General features: G+C 32.5%; 1 protein-coding gene across 5 annotated transcripts in view; it reads left to right on the forward strand.

Moving 5' to 3' along the window:
• LOC146534520 (cyclic nucleotide-gated channel alpha-3) overlaps positions 1–10966 on the forward strand; it is a 79473-nt gene extending 68507 nt beyond the window's left edge. For 2 of the 5 annotated variants that reach the window (XM_085193671.1, XM_085193670.1), the window contains exons 9-15: positions 4593–4785; positions 5794–5894; positions 5984–6133; positions 7253–7420; positions 7569–7713; positions 8125–8364; positions 8693–10966. In XM_085193671.1, the coding sequence (XP_085049797.1) occupies positions 4593–4785; positions 5794–5894; positions 5984–6133; positions 7253–7420; positions 7569–7713; positions 8125–8364; positions 8693–8780 (1085 nt within the window). In that variant the 3' untranslated portion in view covers positions 8781–10966. The remainder of the gene's footprint in view (positions 1–4592; positions 4786–5793; positions 5895–5983; positions 6134–7252; positions 7421–7568; positions 7714–8124; positions 8365–8692) is intronic. The other 3 variants (XM_085193673.1, XM_085193672.1, XM_085193674.1) reach the window with 3 other exon arrangements.
• Positions 10967–25685: the final 14719 nt, after the last annotated feature.

The raw sequence follows: 25685 nt of genomic DNA on the forward strand, positions 1-25685 counted from the left end.
TTTTTTTATTTATTTTCCTTTTATTACGGAATAAACAAGGTAAATAAAATATCACATGATGATAGAAGTTTCTCAGAATACTTCTTGTGGTAGATGTGGTAGAGAACGCAGTAACATGCGTAGAGGCGCTACGCAGAACCAAAGTGTCAAGCTTCTTATAGATTCCTTCCGACGATCAAAGTGATCGGCTCAAAAGCTCGCAGTATGCGATCAAATGGTTGAAGCTGGTAGTGGGGTGTACTACCCCAGAGACAAGAACTATATGAAGCCGAATCTGGGCCCTATACAAGACCAAATCATTTCTTTGATATTAATTTCTACTTTTAAATATAATACAAGAAGTACGACATAAAAATCATGAATAGAGCTAATAACACAGTCATTAGGACCAGAAAAGGTAAGTGGAGGTCCGGACTCCGGAGGGCGTCTTGAAGAGGAAGTGGCATTAGCGTGCTAAGCAGGTAGACGTGCCGCCACGCGCCGTTACGTGCGTCGTCCATCGCGACAAAACAATCTTCTCTACCAATATTATCCTGTAATATTGTTGAAATCTATATCTTAAAATTCAATAGTCCCATACAAATGTCATAGTAAAAAAAAATATATATATAAATAGTAAAGAGATAAAAATCTCAAGAGTGTATGGACTTTTTCACATTTTTACAACTCGATGTTATAACAGTACGCGCTGCTTGAGATCGCATCATAAAATCTTCCAGCAAAAAAATATAAGAGAAAATTTCCATGTAAGTTGTACGATCAATGCGAGGCAAGGATAGGATGAGCATTTTATACAGAGAAAGCGGCAAAGTGTCAACAACTTTAATTAGCACTGCAGCTCGGTTGAAAAGACAATGGCGCCGCGACGGCAGAGGCCAGGCTGAATCCGTGACCTTCCTCGGCAGCGCTGCAGCGAAATAGGTCAGCGGCTTCAACGCTATAAATAGCTCGCCGCGCCCCTTCGGGAGGAGCGGTGCGTCCCGCGCCTCCGCCCCCCATCGATCGCACGCGGCTACACTCGCTCAGGCCGGCGCGAGGCCCAGAGGTCTCTGCGGTCCAAGTCCAGGATTTTGATGATGATAGTTGATTATCACTGGCTTGTACTCCAAAGATGCACTGGCTACTATCGTCTGTCACACCTGTGATAAAAGATCCGAACAGTTAACTAGGTTACGACATTTGAATAGCAATGTTTATTTTCACATATTACAGTTTACTAAAATTTGATTAAAGAAATATGATTATTATAGTTAAATTTTATACTCTCTCTTGATAGTAAAGTTTTGAAACTCCGAGTCACGTGGCTTGTTCAGAAATTTGTTCAGATGTTTTTCTTACAGTTGTGCTTTAAAACGAATTCTGCTCATTCTGCTTATTAAATTTATATAAAAGTATAATAATTAATTAATTTTCAAATTGTTAATTCCGCTATTGGAAACCAATTGAAATAACTAAAGATAAAAGAATATCTCATAATATTGTTTACTAAATAAGACTTATAAGCAGAAAGTGCAAAATACTAAAATCAATGGTAATGCGAATAGACGTATTCCCCATGTACCTACTACATATTGCCATTGTTCCTTACCCTGAACGTATTGTTACCCAGAATCGTACCTGCAGCATTTCGTGGCACTGCCAGTCCCATAGCATCTAGTTTATATTCAAATTGCTCGACCAGAATCTATGCAATTACTGATTTCCAAACTATGTCCTATATTATCTTTTGCTTTTGATGTATACAATTTAAAAAAATATAAATATATCCTTCGTATCCTGTTAATTATTAAAATTTTATTATTATATCTTTATTCTATTAAATATTTGATACCAATTGTTAATTCTACGCGAGAGCTACATATAAATAATATTGAAATGATTAAAATTTATTTGCTAGCTTGAATGTATTTGCTATAACTTAATACAGTTAGTTAAAAGTATATATATATTTTTAGCTTCATGCTCCGGCATATAGCAAGAAGGCAAAGGCAGAGTGTTAAGACACTTCGATTCCGATTTTTGGTATATTTTTATTTGGATATTTAATTTCCTCAAGTAGGAGCCGTATACACACAAACCCATGCGTCACGACTAACAGATAACTCATTATAGTTAGTTAAAAGTATATATATTTTAATAGCTTTACGTTGTATCTCGCACATAGCGATGAGATAGCACACAGCACATGCAGAGGGAACCTAGTGTTAGGACACTCCGTTCACAATATTTCGCAGAATTTTACGAGGCATTTCGTTTAGAGTAGCGGAATTTAACGCCGGGTTTTGTCTCGGTGCCATAATTAATTCACTTAAGTGAGGATTGAACCCACAACTGTCTTGTAGTCCTTCCTTGTGCCACACATCCTTGTGCCCTTGTGCCAGAACAGCCTTATCAATATTGCTATTTAATTTTCTTAAAATAAATTAAACTCACAAATCACGAAAACACAAGAGTGGATCATCAAATAAAAATTTTACACCCCTCTTGTATTTACGTTAGTGGGTGTTGATTTGGACGTAGCTCATTTCCGGGCACACGGTGTACGTAAATTAAGTTAAATGTTCCCAGGCTATACCACTACATTGCAGACTAACACTTAAATCGTAAGGCGTGAAGTATTTAGAAACACCGGTTTTATTAAATGAGCTAAGGTTAAGCCGGTAAGCTTTTAACAACAACGATCTTTCTGCAACGTGAGCATTTTGCTAAGAGGATTTGAATTTTAGTTCTACTCCTTAGAAGTTAAGATTGTTTCCTTAAGTTAGTTTTGTAAATATTTAATACTCAATATATATTTACTGGTATAAAAATATAGATTTAATATTTATTATTAACTCCCGCTCGCGGTTTCACCCGCGTGAACTATGTTATTAATAATTTCTGTCTCCATGGCTACGTCCTAGTGACGTCTATGCAAAATTTGAGACTCCTAGCATTTGTAGTAACGAAGTTTCATATAAACTTTCGACAAAAACAACCCCTTAGAAGTCGAATATTGCAAATTCCCGTCTTAGCGAGCACCTACGTCCTATAAATAACTCCTATGCAAAATTTGAGATTTCTAGCACATGTAGTTTCTGAGATTTCGTAATGAGTGAGTGACCTTTCGATTTTATATATATAGATAGATTATTATAAAAGATAGCAGGATACCTTTTTCAGGTAAAACAAAAAAAATATTACAATGATTCCAGTATGACTGTAAGCGAGATAGGTTGTAGGCGTGATTCCCATTCCAGGAACAGACATACATATTTAAATATTCCACGAGTGGGGTTGGAACCCATAACCGTCGCGTATACCACTGCGCCATTACGGGCTCCTCCATACGCTATTAATATAATGTTACCTGTAGATTTACGCAACTATCAACTACGTTACCACATGAGCTCTCACATAAGCTATATAAAAAGGCTGGATACACCCTAAATGGTGACTCGGGACTTCCATTTCCGCTAATGCGGTATTTTATAGGAAGTCCTGCTATAGCTATATAGCATTTTTCTAAAGTACAATTTTTCAAGTTATACTATAGATTATTTATAGTGTTATCTGGAAATAGAGAAATGATGGAAAAAAATGAGATGGAGAAATCTGGACAAATATATTTTTATAACATCACTTTTAGTTACTACAGTCATTATGTACCAATATTAAAAAAAAAATAAACATACACAATATAAATATTGTACTTTTTATCAAATCACAATTACTTAGTAAAATAAATAAACTAGTGTAAATACACTTGAATTCATGATTCTTGGATTGTAAATTTTATATGTAGTTTACTGGCAAGGGATGCGAACCCACTACCATTACGTATTGATTTAGCCGTTTCTCAACGCTACAATGTACATAAGACTTGTAATGGCAGGTACGAGCAATTTGAATTTGGGTAACTTAGGATATACGAAACCTTCACTCCAGTCTAGTTCCACAAGTGTTTAGACGTTCACTGATTAAATTTGCGACACCCGAACCACTGTAATTTAACTTTTACAAAATATACTAGAGCTCTATTGTAAGTCAAATTAGGCTGTGTTCTTATTTAACTTATTATTCTGTATTCTTATTTAATGAGTACTTAAATTAAGTATTCAAATTTACTAATTATTATATTTCTACGAATTCTCCGATTTTCATAGATTTTTACTTAAAATAGGGCTAACCGTAGCACAGGGACACGCGTGTGTTTCTAAACGCGACAATTTGTGGGTTCGATTCCCAATGGAGGAAATGAAATATTGAATGTCGTCATTTCTTGGTTCTAAAGTACTTTTCAGACTCAGTACTATTTCTTCAGTACTATTTCAGAACCAAGAAATGACAATATTAGCTTTGCTTTGACAAAGCGCGGCGCTGAGTTCCGCCACTCAACAAACAATGCCTCTATAATTCGGCAAAAATTGGAAAACTTAATGAGGAAATGTCTTAATGAGAACAGAGTGTCTTAACAATAGATTTCCTAAGTTTCCTCTGTCTACCCTGTTTTCCTGTTTAAAAAAGAAATCGAAAACAAATATTTATATAAAAAAAATTCACGTTACCATATTTACTTAGTTTTAACTCTTAAATTGTAATTGAATCTTTAGCAAAACTGGATGGTGTAAAGACGTACATGCGGATGCGACGAGTGCCAACTCACCTTCAGGTGAAGGTAATTAAATGGTTCGACTACCTGTGGCTGACTCAGAAGTGTTCCGACGAGGAGAAGGCGGTCTCCTGCCTTCCTGATAAACTGAAAGCGGAAATTGCTATTAATGTCCACCTCGACACATTGAAAAGGTACGTGAGTTATTGACGTGAAATACTTGAACCTGAAGAATATTATTTTAGGATTAATATTTTATTATATTAATCCTGAAATAATATTTTAAGCATTATTAAAATATTTGTTAATAACAATTATAACGAGCTTATAGAAGTTCATTTAATAATAAATATTAGAATTAGGTATATATGTATATGTCAAAGCATTATCGTACATATATCGTACAGTATTGCCAGTTAAAAAAAAAGGGTATAAATGACTAACGGTAATCTAATGAACGAAAATTATTCTGCTACAAAAGGTTCAAAGCTAAAGTTAGCTAGTATGACGGCATCACAACTGAGGGTGAACAGTTAGTGCTTAATATTCCGTGTCGTATAATTAAAAAACAGAAACAGACGCTTTTTACGTCCATGAATTATTCAAAAATGTTCCTTCATACGATCCGTAAATTTTTGTCGCCAAATAGCTGTAGGATTTTTTGCTTTTGCTTTTTTAATGCTGTCAACACTTTTTAAAAGTCATAGTCATTGCGTTGATACTGAAATATATGACAGCTTTTGGTAAATCTCATTTTGTTTTATATAAAAAGTAAAAAATATGTTTATATATGTTTTTTTAAAGTATGTATGTATATATGAAAAATCAATTTCACGCTGTATCCCGCGCACAGCAGGGTAGGCAGACGGGACCTCGTGTTAAGACACTCCGTTCCCCACTTTCTGCCGAATTCTGGAGGCATTGTGTGTTGAATAGCGAAACTCAACGCCGCGCTTTGGATCGATACTAGAGCGAAAAAATGAAAATATAAATTTTAATAAATATTTCCTTTCCTCGAGTAGAGATCGAACCCACAACCAGTCGATTTTGCAGCACACTTTATGCCCCTGCGCCACGACTGGCCTCATATCTATAGTGTTTAATCATCTCTGTATATATAGTGTTTAATAATAACCAATGTACGATTTACTTTCTCATAGCATTTTTAAAGTTCATTTACTCTATAATATGTTACAATGAAGAGTGGAGATTTTCCAAAACACGGAGGCGGGATTCCTATGCGAGCTTGTGCTGAGGCTTCGGCCTGTCCTGTTTTCACCTGGTGATTACATCTGTAGAAAAGGTATCAAAATCAACTTTTTTTACTTTTTGCAATTTCCTTTTTACTTAATAAAAAAAATATCTTTTATTAAAACAATGTCATTACCGTAGGGGAAGTCGGCAAAGAGATGTACATAGTCAACCGAGGTAAACTACAAGTGGTTGGGGACAACGGGAAAACAGTGTTAGCAACACTCAAAGCGGGTTCTTATTTTGGCGAAATTTCCATTCTGAACATGGGCACGGCAGGTAAACAACTTGGTAAATATCGCCACGGCCCGAGACGCCACGCCATTATTATTCTACTTTTTTTTTTTCTTGAAAGTTTTGAAAGCAAAAGCAAACGTTCGAGGAGACGCTGCAATCAGGCCGAGGGAGCGGCCACGACGCCAACAGGTTTTGGGACATCAATCCCGAACGACTATTATCATAATTCGTATTCGCATATCTTTGTTATAGACTAAAATGTCTATAATAATATATGTTTTTATCGGATTGTGATAATATCGTTCCGCGGTGTACTATTTATAGGAAACGCTTTCATATCTTAATTTTCTTTTACATTTTTATGCATTTAAATTATCATGACATTTATTGTACGTGGTTTACAAACAGTTTTTCAAAATTATTCTCCTTCAACAATAATTATAAACTCATTTTCTCTATGGTAAGCTATGTTTTTCTTGTTTATTTTTTTTCCTAGATTTTAATTATGCTTTTCACTTTCGTAACTGGCAGCACCGAGCGTCATGTGGTTTGTTTGCTTTTAGTTTCATCTCCTTTGGTTGTATTGAAGGCAGTGTCCCCGACCGCTTTGCATCCTCCCTTAATATTTCATATTTGGCGTGACCTCTTGGTGCATGTTACCCCAACGATATTTAAAGTTTATATTAAAATTAAAGTATAAAATATTTTGTAATTTTATTTAGCTGCGTTAAAATGATTGTTTTTAGTTAAAACTATCATTGCCGTACATAGGCATCGTCCAAAACGTAGTACAGCTTAGTTCTTTTACTAATAAACATTCTTTACAATTTTTTGATCCTTAAGCGCTTTGTCTTGAAGCACAAATCGACCTCGATAGAATTCGCTTCTTATAGTTATGTTAAAATTGTTATGATTCTTAAGACCATGTATTTATTTATCTTCGATTTTTCAAATCTGTTTATGTTAAGGTTTGGTAAAGTTCTATCTTTTCTCGTTTATAATGACTATAACTCTTACTGCCATTATTCTGGCACTACTAGTAGAATCTCTAAATTGTGAACTTTTTTGGCTTTGTTCATTCCGAATATTAAGTAACGCTAAAGCCGAAAGAATTCATATATACCATGGGCCGAGCACCAGTTGGCATGGAGTGTGTGGATGACACGTCGACAGGCAACCGGCGGACAGCGTCAGTGCGTTCTGTTGGATACTCCGACCTGTTCGTGCTCAGCAAGAACGATATGTGGGACGTCCTCAAGGAGTATCCGGCAGCGAGGGTCCGCCTTGAATCAATAGCCGTCAAGAGACTTGAGAAATATAAGAAAGCACCCCTAGCAAAAGGTATTATAGGTGAATCAATAAATGCTTTTTAAAATTATTCATATACATAATACAATATATGAGAACGTAAAAAACTAACAATTATTTAACAATTATTCTGTTAATTATTTGATAAGGAAAATATCACATATTAAATATATATATTTAGTGGCAATGGGTCGCTGCCAATCTACACCTGGACAGCTAGAGTCTGTCGGAAAAGTGCCTTTAGAGCACATGGATCTCCAGACCGATTCCATTCCTCTAGCAATACACTCTACACACCCGCCTTCCTTCCGGGACCAGATTTATAGGTAAGTATCGAATTATACTTACTAATAGTTACTCAGTTATTTAATTAAAAAAAAAATAATAAAAGAACGACTTGTTATGTTAGAAATTATGCTCAATTTTGTATTGATTTTGCCAATAATTTTCATTATAAAGTAGATCGCGATTTCAACGAAGCTATATCATAAGAACAATCATGTTTAAGACTTCACTTTAATAAATTGGTATTTGATAAGGAGACAGATAAAATGAATAGAATGTTCAATGCCTAACATGAACAGACCAATATTAATAAAAATTAATAGCTGAATTTTACAGTCTTCGCGCTATTCTTGGTGACATTCACCATATTGCAGCCGTTGAGCTCTAGGCCGCTTCTTTTTAGCAAATATATAATATAAAAGTGTGTATGTGGTTTCAATTAAAATTCACAGTTCGTCAGTAAGCCCCCTTCGTGTAGCGTCTCCAGTAGCGTCTTGCGCGTCCAGCGCCCGTAGCAGCGCGGCCGGCGGTGTCAGTGTGGCGGCAGTAACTGGTCCGCGTGTCGTTATGGAATCGCACGAGTCCCTCGAGTGCGAGATCAAACGACTTCGCGAACGCCTGTACACCGTCGAGACAGAGAACGCCGCCATGTCCGCCAAGCTGAACCAACAACAATGGGAAGTTGATCTGAGGTACCATTATGGCATGGTCACTACATTAATTCTGACATTTTAGTTTAATGTAAATATTTAGGCTAGGTTATGGGTTCAATTCCGCCACTCAATATTGCCTCCAGAATTCGACAAAAAGTAGGTCCCCAGGTTCCCCTTGCCTAGCCTTCTAAGTGCGGGATACAGCTTGAAGCTAAAAAAACATTGTTACATAGGTATTATTTGACATTATTAAATCATTCATTATGACATAAGATCTTATACTTTGCAAATGATTTTATGAGCTTTAATGCTTAAAATTATTAACATGATAATTGTAAGTATTCTAAAATGATCATTGTTATCGCAGGTTACAAGAAATCGAAATGCAAATTTGCGGTGGTAGCTCACTAAGTTCTCAGGAGGACAACGAGCTGAATCGCGAGAGCATCATTTAACGGCGCGCCTCGCCCTCGCGTGCGCCCTCGCCGCCTCGCCCTCCGCCCCACCTGCCCCAACGCATGCCCGTCTGCTGAGTGAGACCAAACGGACTTCCTTTACGTTCCCGACGTGGACTCTATTGAAGTGTTTTTATGGTAAATTAATACTTAAGTACGAATTAACTTTATCAAATTTATATACATATACATAGTATATATATACGACTCGCTGTAACTGACGAGTGTTCGTGGAGTGAGATACGCAGTGACAATATTATATTTAATGCTGTTTTAAGTGGAAGTGTGCAGTGTGAAGTGGACTTGTTAGGTATGGGGGGAGGGGGGCGTTTCAACATTTGTATGTCGTACATACTGTGTTGGAAAATGATTATTCCGCGGAATCATTAGGATATCCGTAGATAGATGTTCATATGTTCAAGGACTTCTCTGGTGACCACCAGACCCTCGTGCGTCGGGATGTATTTGTGTTATTAATAATATTATACCTATGTGTATCAAAATATCGAATGTATGTGCCAATTTAAATTTGGTTAATTATTATTATTATATAAATATAATATATCAAAAGCAAACTTCATTGTAATTTATAAAATGGAGCTTTAATTATTGTAGAATCCAGGACTTGTCGTACGTAATTATTTCTATTTGTTTATACATTTGTAATATGTATGTTTATTTTTAGTTTGAATTTTCAATTATATTGTAATATTTTTAAATTATACTATTAATAGATATATTTGGTATTTGTCAAGTCTTTGTATGTTCTTGGACCTGAATTTTGAATATGAGGCAGTTTAGTCCGAAGCACGGAACAACTAATTGAATTGAAATTTGTTATATAAAAGTATATATTATAATAAGATATGTAGTTAATTGATACTGCAGATAGTTAAGTTTAAACACAACTGCCAAATAATGTATAAGTAGTTAAAATGTTTTAATGTAAAAATATTAATCGAAAATACTAACAATGTTTTGTACTTACATTCTTTATAATAACCTACATTTATTTATAAAAAAAGTTTATCAATAATTCTTCTACAAAGTACATAAATAATTATTGTGAAAAATTAGCGTTCATTTTGTTTTTCAATCTTCTTTTTCATGGGCTAGATATATTAATATGGAATGGTCGTGTTTAATCTCGAAACGAACCAAAGTTTATTAATTATTTAAAATAAGTATAATGATTGGGTGTAAGGAAATTTGTAAATACTTATCTTCGATATGTATTTATAAGCTGCTGTTTACAATGGGGTGTTTATGTTGAACCACGAGCGACCCGGACACGTTGGTAGGAGAGTCGGCCATATTGTGGAATTACTTTATATAAAAAATGGTGTAACTAAAACTTATATTATACGATTGCAGTTAGAACATGAATTAAAATTGTTAATATAATTTTTTTTTAATGTAAAAATAAACTGAAAATGTTTGTCTGTTCGTCTCGATATGTAATAGCGTGTGTAATATTCGTACTAAGCGTGAATAAGTGGATATTAGAAGTATTTGTGTTCAGGGTAGCAATTTAAATATCTTTAATTTAAAATCTCCGTCAAAAAATTAATAATTTTTTGAATATGAATTTGATGGCTTTTTGAGTTGTCAGCTTATTCACGTCAAGTATTCATATAAAATGACAGCTATACGCGTCACGTTTAGTATTTAATCCCAACAGGTAAACGAAAATGACAATCAGCGAAAATTTTTGGGTAATTAGGTAACTTATAGTTTTAATTGAAAGCTTCATTTTCCAACTACCCGACGATATAATAGATAGGATACAATTTTTAAATGTAAATAAAAATTTATTTATTGTTATATATTCCATAAAATTTTCTTCTTATATTTCTCGATTATAAATTGGTAAGGGGATGCATTACGCAATCGTTTATGAAGAGGCTTTTTGTCGTAAATATAAGTAAATAAGTTAATTGTGACCGTGTGTACGCGAGGAGGGACTCCTTGCTCGGACCGGATTCAAGATTTTGATTATAATCACATTTAATACTTATCCTTTGTGTTCGCGAGGAACAAAAGTTTCAAAATGTGGGGAATGCAGACGAGAGCGGAATGATTTAGTGGTATTTCGCGGAAACCAGGCTTGTGGAACTGAAATTGGGAATTCAATTATGTATGCACTCAATTCATTTCATTGTTAATAAAAAGATTACGATAATGCAGCTGATATCTTTTATTTTAAATGGTACCCTAATATGTCATATTTTATTTAATAATTAGGAAACCTGCGGCTTCGCCTGCTTGAGCTATACAACTACTTATTTACTTATCTGACTTACTTTCGTGTAGTAATAAAATTATTATTTCAAAAAGCACTACCCTATTCATTGAAAACTAGAGTTGGTTAATTAATTTAAAAAAATGTAAAATAGATAAAAAAAATGAAATCAGCTTAACGCCGTATCCAGCACACAGCAGGGTAGGCAGAGGGAACCTAGTGTTAAGATACTCCGTTCTCCCATACACACCATAGCAAAGATATGAAAATATAAATTTATATAAATATTCAATTTCCTCGAGCGGAGATTGAACCCACAACCCGTCGATATTGTAGCACACAGTCAATTATAACTCTAAGCCTAATAGTACTATAATAAGTACTTATAAGTACTTAAAACTGAGAAGCTTTTACTAAGGCACCTTATCTCTCTGTAATAGGTAAGCTGGTCTTTGGAGCTACACATTAGATATCCCTGAATTCCCTGACTCTTATTTTTTTATATCAACAAAGCATACTTATCAGGCTGATAAAACTTTGCTAAGGCACCGTTTTCTTATTTTTGATAGTAAAGCTGATTTTATCGAGCCTCGCATTAGATATTTTAGGCCCTTTTTTATATCTATTTTATATATCAACAAAAAACACTAAGGCTCAGCAACTTTTGCTTGCTCGTTTCATCAATTGTTTTTATATTTTAGTTCCCAATTTTTGTATGTCGATAAAAACATTTATTGTTTATGTATATCTTTTTTCGTGCCATATCTTACGCCTTAATTCCTATACTTTAATTGGTCTTAGTTTTCTATATAATGTTATTAAAATATGACTGCTCAACCCGCTCAAAATATGAGTGCCATCTACAGAAGAAGAAGACGAAAAAAAAACCAGAAATCCATTCAAATACATCCACAAAATTTTATCCAAATCTGTTTAGCCCTGTAGGAGGAATGAATCTGAGATCGATTTATATCTTTGATTTACGTTTCTTTAAACAGAAATAAATAAAAGCAATTTAAAAATATTATCTAGTGTGCTCTATGCGGAGAAAAATTTGGGCTATATATAAATATTTTCATAAATTCCAGAGAATTAAAAGACCAGCATCCTTGCTTAATTAAACATATCTTAACATTACCACCATCTTACAGCGAAATTGTTTTTTAACAAGCGTGTTGTGCATTTATAATAGAAGTTAGTAGCAAAAGAAATCTCGCGATGGGAGGTTTTACTGTGTGGGCTTCTAAGATCTTCCTATCCTTCTTTTAATATTTTAGTTGGGGTTAACTCGAAATCTTGGCCACGTCATTTGCTCCAGATTTTATATTTTATTTATCATTTTACTTTCTTTGTATTATGTTACTAGTGCTAAATAACTTGCTTAAATAATTCAACCAGTAAGCAGTGTAAAATAATTAAAGAAGAATAATATTGCGTAAATTTAAAAAATATTTTATTTTTTCATAGTCTAACTTCGTTTAAAATAAATTTCTGCTCGAAAATAAGTTCGATTCGCAAACTGGTGCTTGGGTAACAAAGGTGTTATTACGTGAGTTATATCCTGTCTAGGGGAAAATTCTGGGATACCAAAAATGTTTTCGGCCATTGAAGTCTGATGAAACATTTGGTCATTGGGGGTCACCGGGGGACCCCCGAATGCGTCAACGCTAATTGAATTTTTATAGCAAAGTCATTTACGTCGATGACTTTTTAAACTGATATATTTTTAAGCACCTACTTAAAACGGAATGGCTTTTTCGTATCGGTCATTTATTTTTAACTTTATTATAATAAAAATGTTTGTTTTTAACACATAGATATTTTTTACCTACGTATATATTCAGTTCCACATAATTATACTTATTTTTTATTTACCGATTTTTTAATTTCACGCTGTGTCCTGCATATAGCAGGTTAGGCAGAGTGAATTTAGTGTAAAAACTCTCCGTTCCCCACTTTTTGCTCAATGCACTAAGTTGAAAGTTAAGCTGCGGAACTTAAAATTGCACTTTTCCTTGTTATCAGGGAAGGGTACCCCTCCAATGGGAACCAAACCCACAACCCCCGTTATATTTACAGTTGCTCACTTTTATAATCATAGATGTTATAAAGAAGAATAGATCATTTTCAACTTACTTCTTAGTCAGTACTTTAATTATATTTTAAACAAACTCGCCTCCATTGCGAAACAAATGCTAGTATTTATAAAAATGTCATCTCTACAAATGAACTAACTAAAAGCGAACTGGCCTGCGACGAAAAGGCTGGGCTAGTTTGAGTTCTATTTTTAGAACTGCAGTTCTCAGTGATCTAGGTTGCATGCTGTACGATGACGTCACACCACCCATTGTTTAGCTATTTCAAGATCTCTGTTATTATATAAAACTATTTTTATATTTACTTTAATGCGTTTTCTTTTTAAGTATTAGTGATTAATTTTTCTTCTTGACTTGACAATCAGAGTATCTTTTAAAAGAAGAAAGAAAAAAGAAAATAAATAACAAAATATAGTAGCTTATATATGAAAATAATATTAATTGCATCTTATATTAGTTGGTTCTTTATTTATTCATTTAGCTATCAATCTAAAACTAGCACCCTGAGCTTCCTCCGATGAAAAATAGTTGATATCGCCTCCGGGCTTTATGCCAAGGAAGTAATCTATCAAGGAGAGTTATGGAAATTCTGGCCAATCTGTAGAAAAATGTATGTATTACAATTTATTTTAAAACGTAAATTGCTGACGTGAAAAATAGAAGAGCAGTTTATATCATAAATTCTAGTTCCTTGATAATTAACAGTGTAAAATGTAGCTGAAAAATATATATTTATATATTTTATATCACTTTTTCTTAGATTTAGTTCTTAGTTAAAATTGTGTAAAATATAATATATCACAATTTTTAAACGCCTTCTATTAAATGTTGCAAATAAGTAGGTATCATACATTATTCTAACATAAGTTTCTAACTAAAATTGGCAAGAACCGCAGAGCTTTATCAACTTTTCTTGGGCAAAAAGTATTTACATGAGGAAACACAAAGCCAAACTAGTGTTTTAACCACCTTTCATGCCAGAAAATAACCCTTACTACAACTTTTGAAGTTTTTTTAAGCAATAGAAATAGCACGAAAATGTAATATTAAGTTTTTATTAAATTTTAACTGTGGATTCGCCTGCGTAGTTATAAAAACTAAGAATTGGCTATGATTTATGACATTTTACTTTTAAGCTCTAGCCGCAAGTCTTTCGGTCATATAGAAATTATTAACATGATATAAATATATAGCGTAGGCTAGAAGAAGATTGTAGAATCTTCTTCAATAATGGACTATATTTAAAATGTTTTGCAATTTAAACTAGTTGTTCCTGAGATTAGCGCGTTTAACCAAATAAACTTTTTAGCTAAATAAATGTTTAAATAACCATAAACACAGTTGCCAAAATTTTTACTGAAAAATTGGCAAAATAGTGGCTATTTCTGAACATTTCGAATTCATCAAATAGATAGCTGTAACTAAAGAAAGTGGTCGCCGGTGTGCATCATTAGTGTAAAGGGGCGCGGGTGGGATAGACAAATCGACAACATTTACATAGCGGTCGGCCGAATCACGGGACGGCAAATGGAATGCCTCATATCAAATTGCTGAGCAAAATTCACGAGCAAACGAAAACTAGATAGCCATAGCAATGGTAGTTAAAATCAATGTATTTGAAACGTATACTTACTTATTCTCCAGGTGATCTACCAGTCTCATCTTTGGTTCCTGTTAGAAATTGTCTAGTTTAGATTTATCTAATTTCTTTCAGAAATAAAAAAAGAACGTGTCAAATTCTGTTATAAAGGTACCGAGATTGGAATAGAGATTTCCTTTGTATTTTTACATGTACATTTGTAGTATAAACTAAATTTATTGATTGCTTTATTACTTAAAGTTTATGATCGATATGTGCCATAGCTTTTAACCTAATAATATTATTAATTATGGGAAATATGAACGAGCAGTATTACATAGACATATTTACATATATTTTGTTAAATATTTCTCTACTGTATAGTAAATAATTCATATTTAATTTAGAAATGTTCAGGCAGTAATAATTTTAAAAAATAAATTATTATAACACGCAGTGAGTTTAAATGGTGTCTATGAACGTAGCAATATTGGCTAGGTAACAAAAACTTTTCAAGTTGAATTCGACGAGACGATTATTTTTAATTGCGCTTCTCGAACATTTGTCACACCTTGCTGTTTATACATTAAGCTTTCTATTGTTTAATTAAATTAGAAATCATTTGTTTTTTTTGAATAACAAATTAAAAATAAATGATGTTCTTTTATGAATGTAATACAATTAAACAAGTAACTGAAACTGTTGCTAAATTCATAGCTGACATCTCTCTACAACTAGGTCTTTTAAATAAATAATAATAATGGAAGTATCAAAAAAAGTAGCTTTTTGTGCTCTACCCATATTTGCCTCATTTTAAATTAGATAAGAGAGATTTAAATCTTTTCATAGGTGCAAACCTTAATACTAAAACTGTTTAACTATTACTAATGTTCCATTTAATTTCAGTTAGAGGGTTACGTATAAAGTCGCATCCTTATGCCTTGCTCTACGACGCGACGCCCTCAATCAATAAATTTCTCTCTATTTTTAAACGGTTTTATTTAGCTCACCCCGTTTGTTTGTTTGTTTGGGTCAAATTTAGTAATTGAAATTTAACCCTCTTCCCGTTAACCGATTGATCTGAAATTTGGTATACGCCTTTGATTCTGGTGACAATACAATTATCCATATTCAATATTATTGTGAATCCAAGATGGCCGCCGCTACAAGATGGCGGACAACTTAGTTTTTTTCAATCCCATCAATATGGGTATCAAATGAAAGGGCTTGTCAATTAGAATTCAGTGGACTATACAAAATCAAAATCCAAGATGGCCAACACTACAAGATGGCGGACAAGTTAGTTTTTTTCAATCCTATCAATACGGGTATCAAATGAAAGGGCTTGTCAAGTAGAATTCAGTGGACTACACAAAATCAAAATCCAAGATGGCCGCCGCTACAAGATGGCGGACAAGTTAGTTTTTTCGATCCCATCAATATGGGTATCAAATGAAAGGGCTTGTCGAGTAGAATTCAGGGCACTATACAAAATCAAAATCAAAGATGGCCACTGCTACAAAATGGCGGATAATGTAGTTTTCAATCCCATCAATATGGGTATCAAAATAAAGGGCTTGGTAAGTATAATACAGTATACTATACACAATTACAATATGAATCTCCCACCTAAGTCAAGATCTGGTATCCTGTCGAGGACTGTGTGGCTATAGGGTGCCTAAAAATGAGACGTTGCTAGGGGTACACCACCCAAGGTAAAAGGTAAAAGCGCGCCGAGAACTGTATGGCACTAGGTGGATAAAAATGATATGTCGTTAGCGTTTTCCCCTCAAGATTCAGGCACATCTTGTTGTACATAGCCTTGCTCCTCTATTGGACCTCTGGAGGGGTCGATCGTAACATTCTCCATTAACCTTGCAATAATGAGGCACTCAACGAATTGAATAGTAGGAGAAATAAAAACTAAAAACTTAAAAATAAAAAAGTAAAAAAAAAATTTTAAGTTAAACGGTTTTATATTGCAGATAAATGTACTAAAAGATAAAAAATAATTTCATGGAAATTATGATTACTAAAATAAAATCGTGGGGCACGTCCAATATCTACAATCGAAAGACATGGCATGAGACTTCACCCACCTAGTGGTAAGTAGAAAGTGTCCCCACGATTTTATTTTAGTAATCATAATTTCCATGAAATTATTTTTTATCTTTTAGTACATTTATCTGCAATATAAAACCGTTTAACTTAAAATTTTTTTTTTATTAAATAATTATCTTTAAATCTCTAATGGTCAAAGGTCCTACATAAAAAAATATCCCTACTTAATATATTCATCATTCAAATCTCAAAAAAGAATAAAAATACCTGATGAATACTTGAAAAATTCACATCTCCTAATTTGTAAATATAATTTCAGGCAATTCCATTTCCCATATTAAATATATTTCGACAGTTCCACTCGGAGACGAGGGTAGCATCTGTATCATATTTCCACATATACGGTTACATTTTCAAGCTGTTGTTGCCATGTAGTACGGGGAAAGATGAATAAGTTAACCAAATGGGAGTGACTTTTTAATTTGTTTTTCACGAATATTTTACCAACCCACTCGTGTAGATTGCATCCTTGCAAACATTGCTTGTTCTATTTTTATATAAGTGTGCTTACAAATAGAATTTTTTATTTCTTAAATGCTTATAAATAAGTAATATAAATAGAGATATAGTAGAGAGAGATAAACGTAAAGTGCAAATATGATAAACTTTTCTTACAAAGTGATTGGTAAGTTATAAAAATAATATTATTTTTGGCTTAACGCACATAGAAGGGTTGGAAGAGGGACCCTGGGAATCTAGTGCTAAGACATTTCATTCCAAGTATAATAGGACTAAAACAAAGAGGAAACGATAGTTTATTTATTCACTCGTAAAAATACCTCCGCTACATTTACGTTGTAACTAGACTCCCGCGTCTCGTTATTTATGTGAAGCTATTTTTAGGTCACACTACAGGCTTTACCTTCGCCAATAAACAAGATGTAAGAACAATTTAAAATTTAATAGATTTAACTAAATTGTATGGGGCTTGTATTTATTCATTTATAGTAAAAATACTAATTTGATAAACTTTTGATCACAAATCACATTTTACTTTCTTCAATAATTTTAATCCTTACAAACAGACGAAATTAAAAATTATAACATTGAATTTTAAGTAGAAACAGAGTGTTTTAATACTAGGTTCCCCCTGCCTCCCCTTATGTGCGGGATAAAAAAAAAGAAAAAAAAAAGGGGAATTCGTCACTCAAAAATATGAATTTGAAGTTTAACACAAAATAATCTAACTACCCTCCAAGTAATTTTAAAACGTACCGTTAAGAAAATTCATTCAAGCAAAAGTCTTCAATACATAGCTTAATTTTCCCTCACAGATGTTCAACTTTGTAAGTTTTCTGTATAAACAGGGTTAAGTGTTTCATGTATTATTCAGCCGGCTCGCTGATCTCGGGCGGACGCTGAGGCCGCTCGTTACGCCGCTGAGCTGGTGCGCCACCTAATGGCGACGTTTGCTGTGATTACCTTACCTTATGATACTTGCTGAGTGATACATTTAAAGTATGTTCTAATAAATTATTGTATAATTTTGGAGGATAGTAGGGCGAAGGGGCGCAAGTTGTGATTGTAAGCGCGACAGGTTGTGAATTCGATTCCCACTCGTTGAAATTAAATATTTACTATTAGTTTTCTTAGCTCTGGTGTCGGGGCAAAGCGTGGTTTTGAGTTCCGCCATGCTGCCGAAAATTCGGCGGGAACGGAGTGTCTTAACACTACGCCTTCTCTGCCTACCCTGCTCCATACGGAATACTCAATCATAAGGAATTGAAATATTTGTAAAGAGTATTTTAATTTCCTAGTATGGAATAACATTCCTTATGAATGTTGTATAAAAACTCGTATTGTATAATTTAATCGTATTAATTATTTTGTTAATAATATGCAAAAACTTGAATTGTTTTAATTATAAAAAAAAATAAAAAGGAAAAATACTGAGATTGAATATTGAATGGAAAGAGTTACAATTAATTTCTATATAATTGTTATATTTTTCTAAATGTTCATAAAATGTTCTTATCTTATAGTTATACTAGCGGACACGCGCAGCTTCGCTTGCGTAATTAGGGGTGAATTCTAATAAACCACGAATCATGTGTTCAATGAACTATTTTTAAGAGTCTAAATTTCAAATTTTATAAAAATCGGTGCTGATTTAATTTTTTTCCATACAAACTTTCAACCCCTATTTCTCCCCTTTAGGGTTAAAATTTTTCAAAATCCCTTCTTAGTTGATGTCCAAATTTCTCGTTTGTACGCACAGCGGTTACGGCTGTGCGTGCGTCTTACCTCAGTCAGTGAGGACAAGTCCTTTTATATATATAGATAACAACTCAGGTATTTAGCAACGCATGAAGTTATCGCCATCTCCCATCCAACTTTTTAGGGACTTCCAAGTTAGATCTGCTCTTATCAACTATTCTTTGTAAAATTCTCTTATTATTTGTAAAGTTGTTACTACTGAAAATAAAATTGAAACTATAATTGGCGGTCTGCCATGAACGAGTCAGTAAAAAGTGACCGCTTTCTAAGAATGAGTAACGTGGTTTTCCTGAGAGCAGCGCCTAATAGATTGGTTTCGTTAAGTAAGTAAGTAAAGTTAAAATAAATGTGCTGTGAAAATACGTGTAAAATATTTCTGTAATTATGATTCTTTACAAATTTCTTCAATTTTGAGAACCATCTCATAAATTTTATATCGATTTAAAGCTTTATATCGACAGCTTAGTCAACGATTAGCAAAATGTTCAATTAAAATACTTTATATATGTGATATTGTTTTTAATTTGACAAGTCTGAGAAAATCAACATTTATAACTGTATATTATTTTAGTATAAGGGACTTTCTCAGTAAGGTCTTAAGCGATACTCAGAACAAGACGACCTAAAGGATGTATCTTCTATTCCAAGAAATGTATTCATCTTCTCAAGTGAAAGCTATTAATATCATCTCAAAGAGCGCTGCAGGAGGAGAGATTAAATATAAAGGTAATAACAGCTTTTACCAGAATAACTTAGTTAATCAAGAAATAATGATTCTGTTTCTTTTATAAGAATAATCTAAATGAATTAAAAATAATTGGAAATAGTGTCAATGCGTATGAAATGAAAATTTTATTAAATATAATTTTTATTATTTATGACACGTTAAGAGATTCTATACTAGAAGAAAGGAAGGGAAACAAAAATCTTGATTAAATATTTGCTTAAGTAGTGCCTTGACTCTACATATACTTTTTTTTATTAGATTATACTCTACATAATTCGTGAAACATTTTGTGCCATGCTTGGTAAGTAAAAATTTTACATATTTCCCCAATTGGGAATAGAACCCACGACCATCTCGTTTACACTCACGTTCTTCCCGCCCTCTATATGTAATTTTATATAATTAATATAAAACTTTACAATATAGAGAATTTGTTCATTTGCTAGGTACCAACCATTATACATTTATAAATGCTGACTTAATAATCCCACATATCACTCTGTAAAGCGACATAATGGTATATTTCTATTGAAAAATGTGATGACGTAAACTATGAAAGAGTTTAATTTCTCTACATATGTTAGTTCCATTTTATTAATAAAACCTTTTTAAGTTTTTATATAATAAATGATTCGTTTTTAATAAGATTTACGTTTTCCAATTTGATATAGATTTCTTGCATTTAAGTAAATGCATTTAGTTCAAGCAGGCGAGGCCGCGGGCGGGCCCCTAGTATGTGTAATAAAAACAAAATCTATAAATAGATACTATTTATATTTCTGTTAATATATATTTTGTCTATTATAAATTATTTGTTATCATTTGGCGTACTTCAATTATTTTAACTCATTCTGATAGCAGCCAATCGAAAGCGAAATTGAACTATGAAAGTTATATTCAATTACTTTAGATGAGAGAAACTGTCAAAACAATGAAGGCTTATTTTAAGGGGATCACTAAGTTATGGCAGATAAACGAAAATTTTAGTTTTCTTTAGATAATCTATGTTTTAAAGATAATTATAGCGTAATTCTATATTTAGATAATTAATTTACATTAGAACTAAAAGTTAATTTATTTAAATAATTATCTGGCAACACACCACACACAATATGAATTATAGTATTATACATCATTGCTCACTTATGAGGTCATTCGTGGCCTATGCCTCGACCTATGCCCCCGGAACAAGCATGTGACTAAAAACAAGACAGGTTGTGCGTTCGACTTCTACTCGAGGAAATGAAAATTAGATTAGTTTTTTATATTTTTTTTATATTGTGTTAAGTTAATTCTTTCGCTCTGGTTATGAGGAAAAGTGCGTCGTTGAGTTCTGCCATGAAACACCCAATGCCTCCAGAATTCAATGAAAAGTGTGTAACTTAACACTGTGGTCCTAAATTCCTTCCGCCTACTCTGCTATGTGGGATACAGAGTACCTAAACACACTACAATTATAAATAAATTCTTTCTTTATTAATAATAAATTATTTAATAGGAACTAAAAATAACACAGGTACAATGAAAATACATATAACAATACAATACATAAAAATACCCTTATTTACAATCAGACTGCCAATTATTTGTGAATTTGAATGAATACAAAAATATAAGCAATACAAAAATACGAATGACAGTCGACATCAATACAAAAATCTAATAGCTGTCTTGGATGAGAAGACAGGACTCTCTCATTCACTAGATATATCGACAATGGTGTAATAAAAGATTGACGAACACAATGTGATGGTAGCGTAAATGCTAATATAAGTCAAATAAATGTCGATGCCATTATTACAAGTATAAAATATGGGCACAGAAAATATATTTCAGTAGGGATTCACCAGGGCTTGGCTTTTAGTCCATTCTTATTGAATGTAGTGCTCGATATTGTATCGGCTCACATTCAAGACCAGCCTCCATGGCTGATGATGTATGCCGATGACATAGCACGATGACGAGAGTAAAGGGAACCTGTGCAAGACTAAGCTTGAGAACGGCGGTCTTAAACTAAATTGATTGCTGTTGACTGGAGTGGTCAAAAATAACACACAAAAATATTTTTACAGCAATTTTTAAGAAATTTGCTTGAATTTTGTGAATTAATTCCCAAACACGCACTTTATTTGAAAAGTTGACAATAAAAAATGCGTAATTTAATTTTATTATTCTTAAGATTAGCCTTTATCAGTTTTTGAAAGAAATTACATTTAAAATATTTACAAAGGTGTTTGTACAGTACTCCCGGGAAATGGTTTATGGGTCTGCCGCAAAAACTCTACGCTGTTCTACTTACGGGATTAGCTAAATTATTAAGTAACTTATACGAGTTATTTTTGTAGATAAGATTAAATATTAAAGTATAATTTTGAAATATTTTTACAAAAATATATTATGTTAATTATAAAATATAATGTAAATAAGCGTTAGCGTAGGATATTAACAACATATTAAAAGATATATTTTAAAAAACATTTCGTCATGGCGCTTTAGGCCCGTAAACGCGAAGGATATGGGTTTGATCTCCATCCGAGGGAATAATTTTATTTAAATTACTTTCTTTTCTAGTATTATTGGTAGACAAAGTACATATATAGAAAAGTGCTTGAAAAATGGAAAACGGAGTGTCCGAGCACTAAACCTTTGCTAAACTTGCTGTGTATAGTAAAAAGCTAAAACAACTGTTAAACAAAACTAAGTAATAAAAAATACCTAGGCGTAGTATGTGTATACATTGATAAGCTGCAATTATCAATCCAATACTATTTCCAATTATAATTTCATATTTAATTTAATAAAACTATAAAAAATATAATTAAATTTTATTTGTAGTGCGTAATAACTTCAATCCATTTCCGTATTTTGATTAAAATATTTGCATAAATGTTATGTAAACTTCGTTATTTAAATTTCCATGTTTTTTACATTTAATTAAATTGACTGACTTTGATCTTGTTCTTATTTCAATTTTGCTTATCGTAAAATGAATTCAAATCGCAATCGCAACGGTAACGGTATTTGTACTAAAACCATTTAAAAGTTTCGCTGTACTTTGAATTTCCTTGTGGGAAAATAATGGGGGGGGGGGGGGGGAGGCTTTCAAAACAGGTGGCCTAATATTAACTAAGCATTTTTTTTTTACTTACATGTTGGTACGCTCAATTATTGTTATATAGTTATATAGTTTATATTTATTATTTACGTGTTCAAAATATATTTTAAATTACAAGATAATGTTTTTTTTTAATTAATTTTATCAATTTAAAACTCAATTAAAAGCATTTGAAAGATGTCAGATATTTGCTGAAAACAGATTGAATAATAAATAACCGACTGTATTAGTTACAAAACGTAGTTATTTTCAATATTAATAATATTGATTATTTATAAATACTTAAAACTCATAATTACGTATGCTTATTTATTGCATTTATCCATTTTTTGCGTTTTTCACGTAACCATGTCATGAGAATACCTGCTTATATTCGCAAAGTAAAAAAAAATTAAATAATAATTATAACTAAGAAAATTAATTGTTTTCATATCAATAAACTACAAGATTCAGATTTCCTATAGCTTATTGTTAGACAGATTAGGTGAGGATGAAGAAGGCGATTTTAGCTTTAAGCACAAATGGCCAGTTTGCTATCTTAGTACACAGTGACTGCGCAAAATTTGTGCAATCGAGATTTAATGTTTCTGTCAATTATATTATTTTTCCTTAATTCTACTGAGGTTATGAGAAAATAAAATAACTCATATTCTCATTTCCTCGCTCTGGTAACAAAACCGCCAATCAAAACGCATGTCTCCAGAATTTAGCGAAAAGTGGTGACTAGGTTCTCAAGTTTCCTGTGCCTATCCTCTACGTGCAAACCGGTACAGTTGCTTGTAAGTGGAAGCCCTGATTGGAAGGTGTCTAGTGCGTAGTGTTGTTATTGAGTGATACATGTCACTTATTGTAATTACGTGAAATCTCTATCCGAGTACGTTGGAAACATATAGACGGTATGTGTTTTTATTGTGTTTTTTTTTTAAAAACACTAACCGCTTCCGTTTTCTAACACTATATTAAATTTATATTTATTGCTTCCATTATTCTGGTATTTTTTTCTTTAAGTACTGTAAGTTCTGAGGTTTTGCTAAATTTCATAACTGTAGTAAAAACAATATACTTCTTGATTATATACTTTGGTTTTTTATCAAATTAGCAAAATAAAATGTTCTCTTTCAACTTTCCTTTTACGTAAAATTACTATAGCAGTAATTTACTTCGAAGCGAAGGCTAGTCTTAGTCTGACTTGGCATTTCATTCCTGATTACAATATTGAACCTTCTAAGATAAATGTAACTTTGTGTTTTAAATTTAATTTTTACGAATTAGCTAGGAATTATATTTTTTTCTTAAATTATATTAAATTTTATCCTTTTATAAGTATAAACTATAAAATTTACATGAGATCAACGAAATTAGTTAGCTTAGTCTAACATAAAAGCTAAGGATATTAAAATTTTGGATGCTTAAGATAATTACTAAACTAAACTAACTACTAAGCTTTCATACTACAGCAGTTATAACTTCTGTTGTTAATATTACAATAGGTTTCTTTTTACAAAACTTAGCTAAAAGTATATTATAAAAATAAATTTTGCGCTATAACTTAAATCAATTAACATCCTGATATTTTAGTATTACATACTCTTAAATGTATTAAAATTCAATTATCACCACAAAAAAAAAATAATTTCTAAATGTATAAAAAACTAATTCTAAAATTAGCTAGATTTGAATATAAGACTTTTGAAATTTGAAGCGCTCTCTCTCTCTCTCTCTCTCTATCAAACACGTCCACATTGTGCCATATTAGTGTTTCACACCAAATATTTTAAATTTCTACTATAAAAGACACTAAAATCTTGACTTTTCAGTTCGTTGTTTTAATGAACGTGTATTAAAAATTGTGAAGGTGATTGACCTTTGTTTTAAGCTTGTGGACCACTGAAACTATTTTTTTTCATATATTTTTCATATATCCCTACAATAATTAATCAAAAAGCGGTATTTGTTACTGCTAGCTATAAATCATACGATCATCTGTAGCGTGAACAACAGGATATGCCAGCTTAGGTCTTCCGAACTAGCTTGTGTTCCATTTATTGCATAACGTTAAAATTTTATATAACAATATTTTACTGAGAAAATAGTAATAAAATAGAATTGTAATAAGATTTTTATTACGTTAAATCAATTAGGATATATGAAAAATGTTATAAAAAAAAAATATATACTTTTTAGAACTTTTCATCCACTGATATACACATGCAAATGTTTTACTCTAAGTTATATTTGATATTTTATATAAAATGTAGTTGATATTAATTTAGCTAATTAAGCCGTCATATCTGTTTCAAATAGTAATAGACACATACTCGTAATAATCAATGCCATAATTTGAAATTAACCAAGTGTAAAGATACTATAGCGATATATAAGCGAAACTATTTAAACCATTCCAATAAACCTCAAATCATCGTTTAAGCGTATTCATATTTGTAATTTATACCATAATTTCAAAACACGATATACTTGGAAATAGATCAATTAAATGTAATACCTATATTGTGATAATTAACAGCAGAGTAGGCAGAGGGAATCTAGTGTTAACACACTCCGTTCCCCACTTTCCGTCGAATTTTGAAGATATTGCGTGATGAGTGGCGGATTTCAACGTCGCTCTTTGCATCGATACCAGAGCATAGAAATGAAAATATAAATAAATATTTTATTTCCTCGAGTGGGGATCGAACCCACAACCGTTGCGTTACAATCACACCCTGATGCCGCTGCGTCACGATGGCCTCAATTCTCTCAGCCCTCAATCCACGGTGATAATTATAAGAACAAATATTTTTTAAAGTT

The sequence above is a fragment of the Heliconius melpomene genome, chromosome 11 (assembly GCF_056956725.1).
Source record: "Heliconius melpomene rosina isolate 202511_hmr_F chromosome 11, ASM5695672v1, whole genome shotgun sequence".
Lineage (NCBI taxonomy): Eukaryota > Metazoa > Arthropoda > Insecta > Lepidoptera > Nymphalidae > Heliconius > Heliconius melpomene.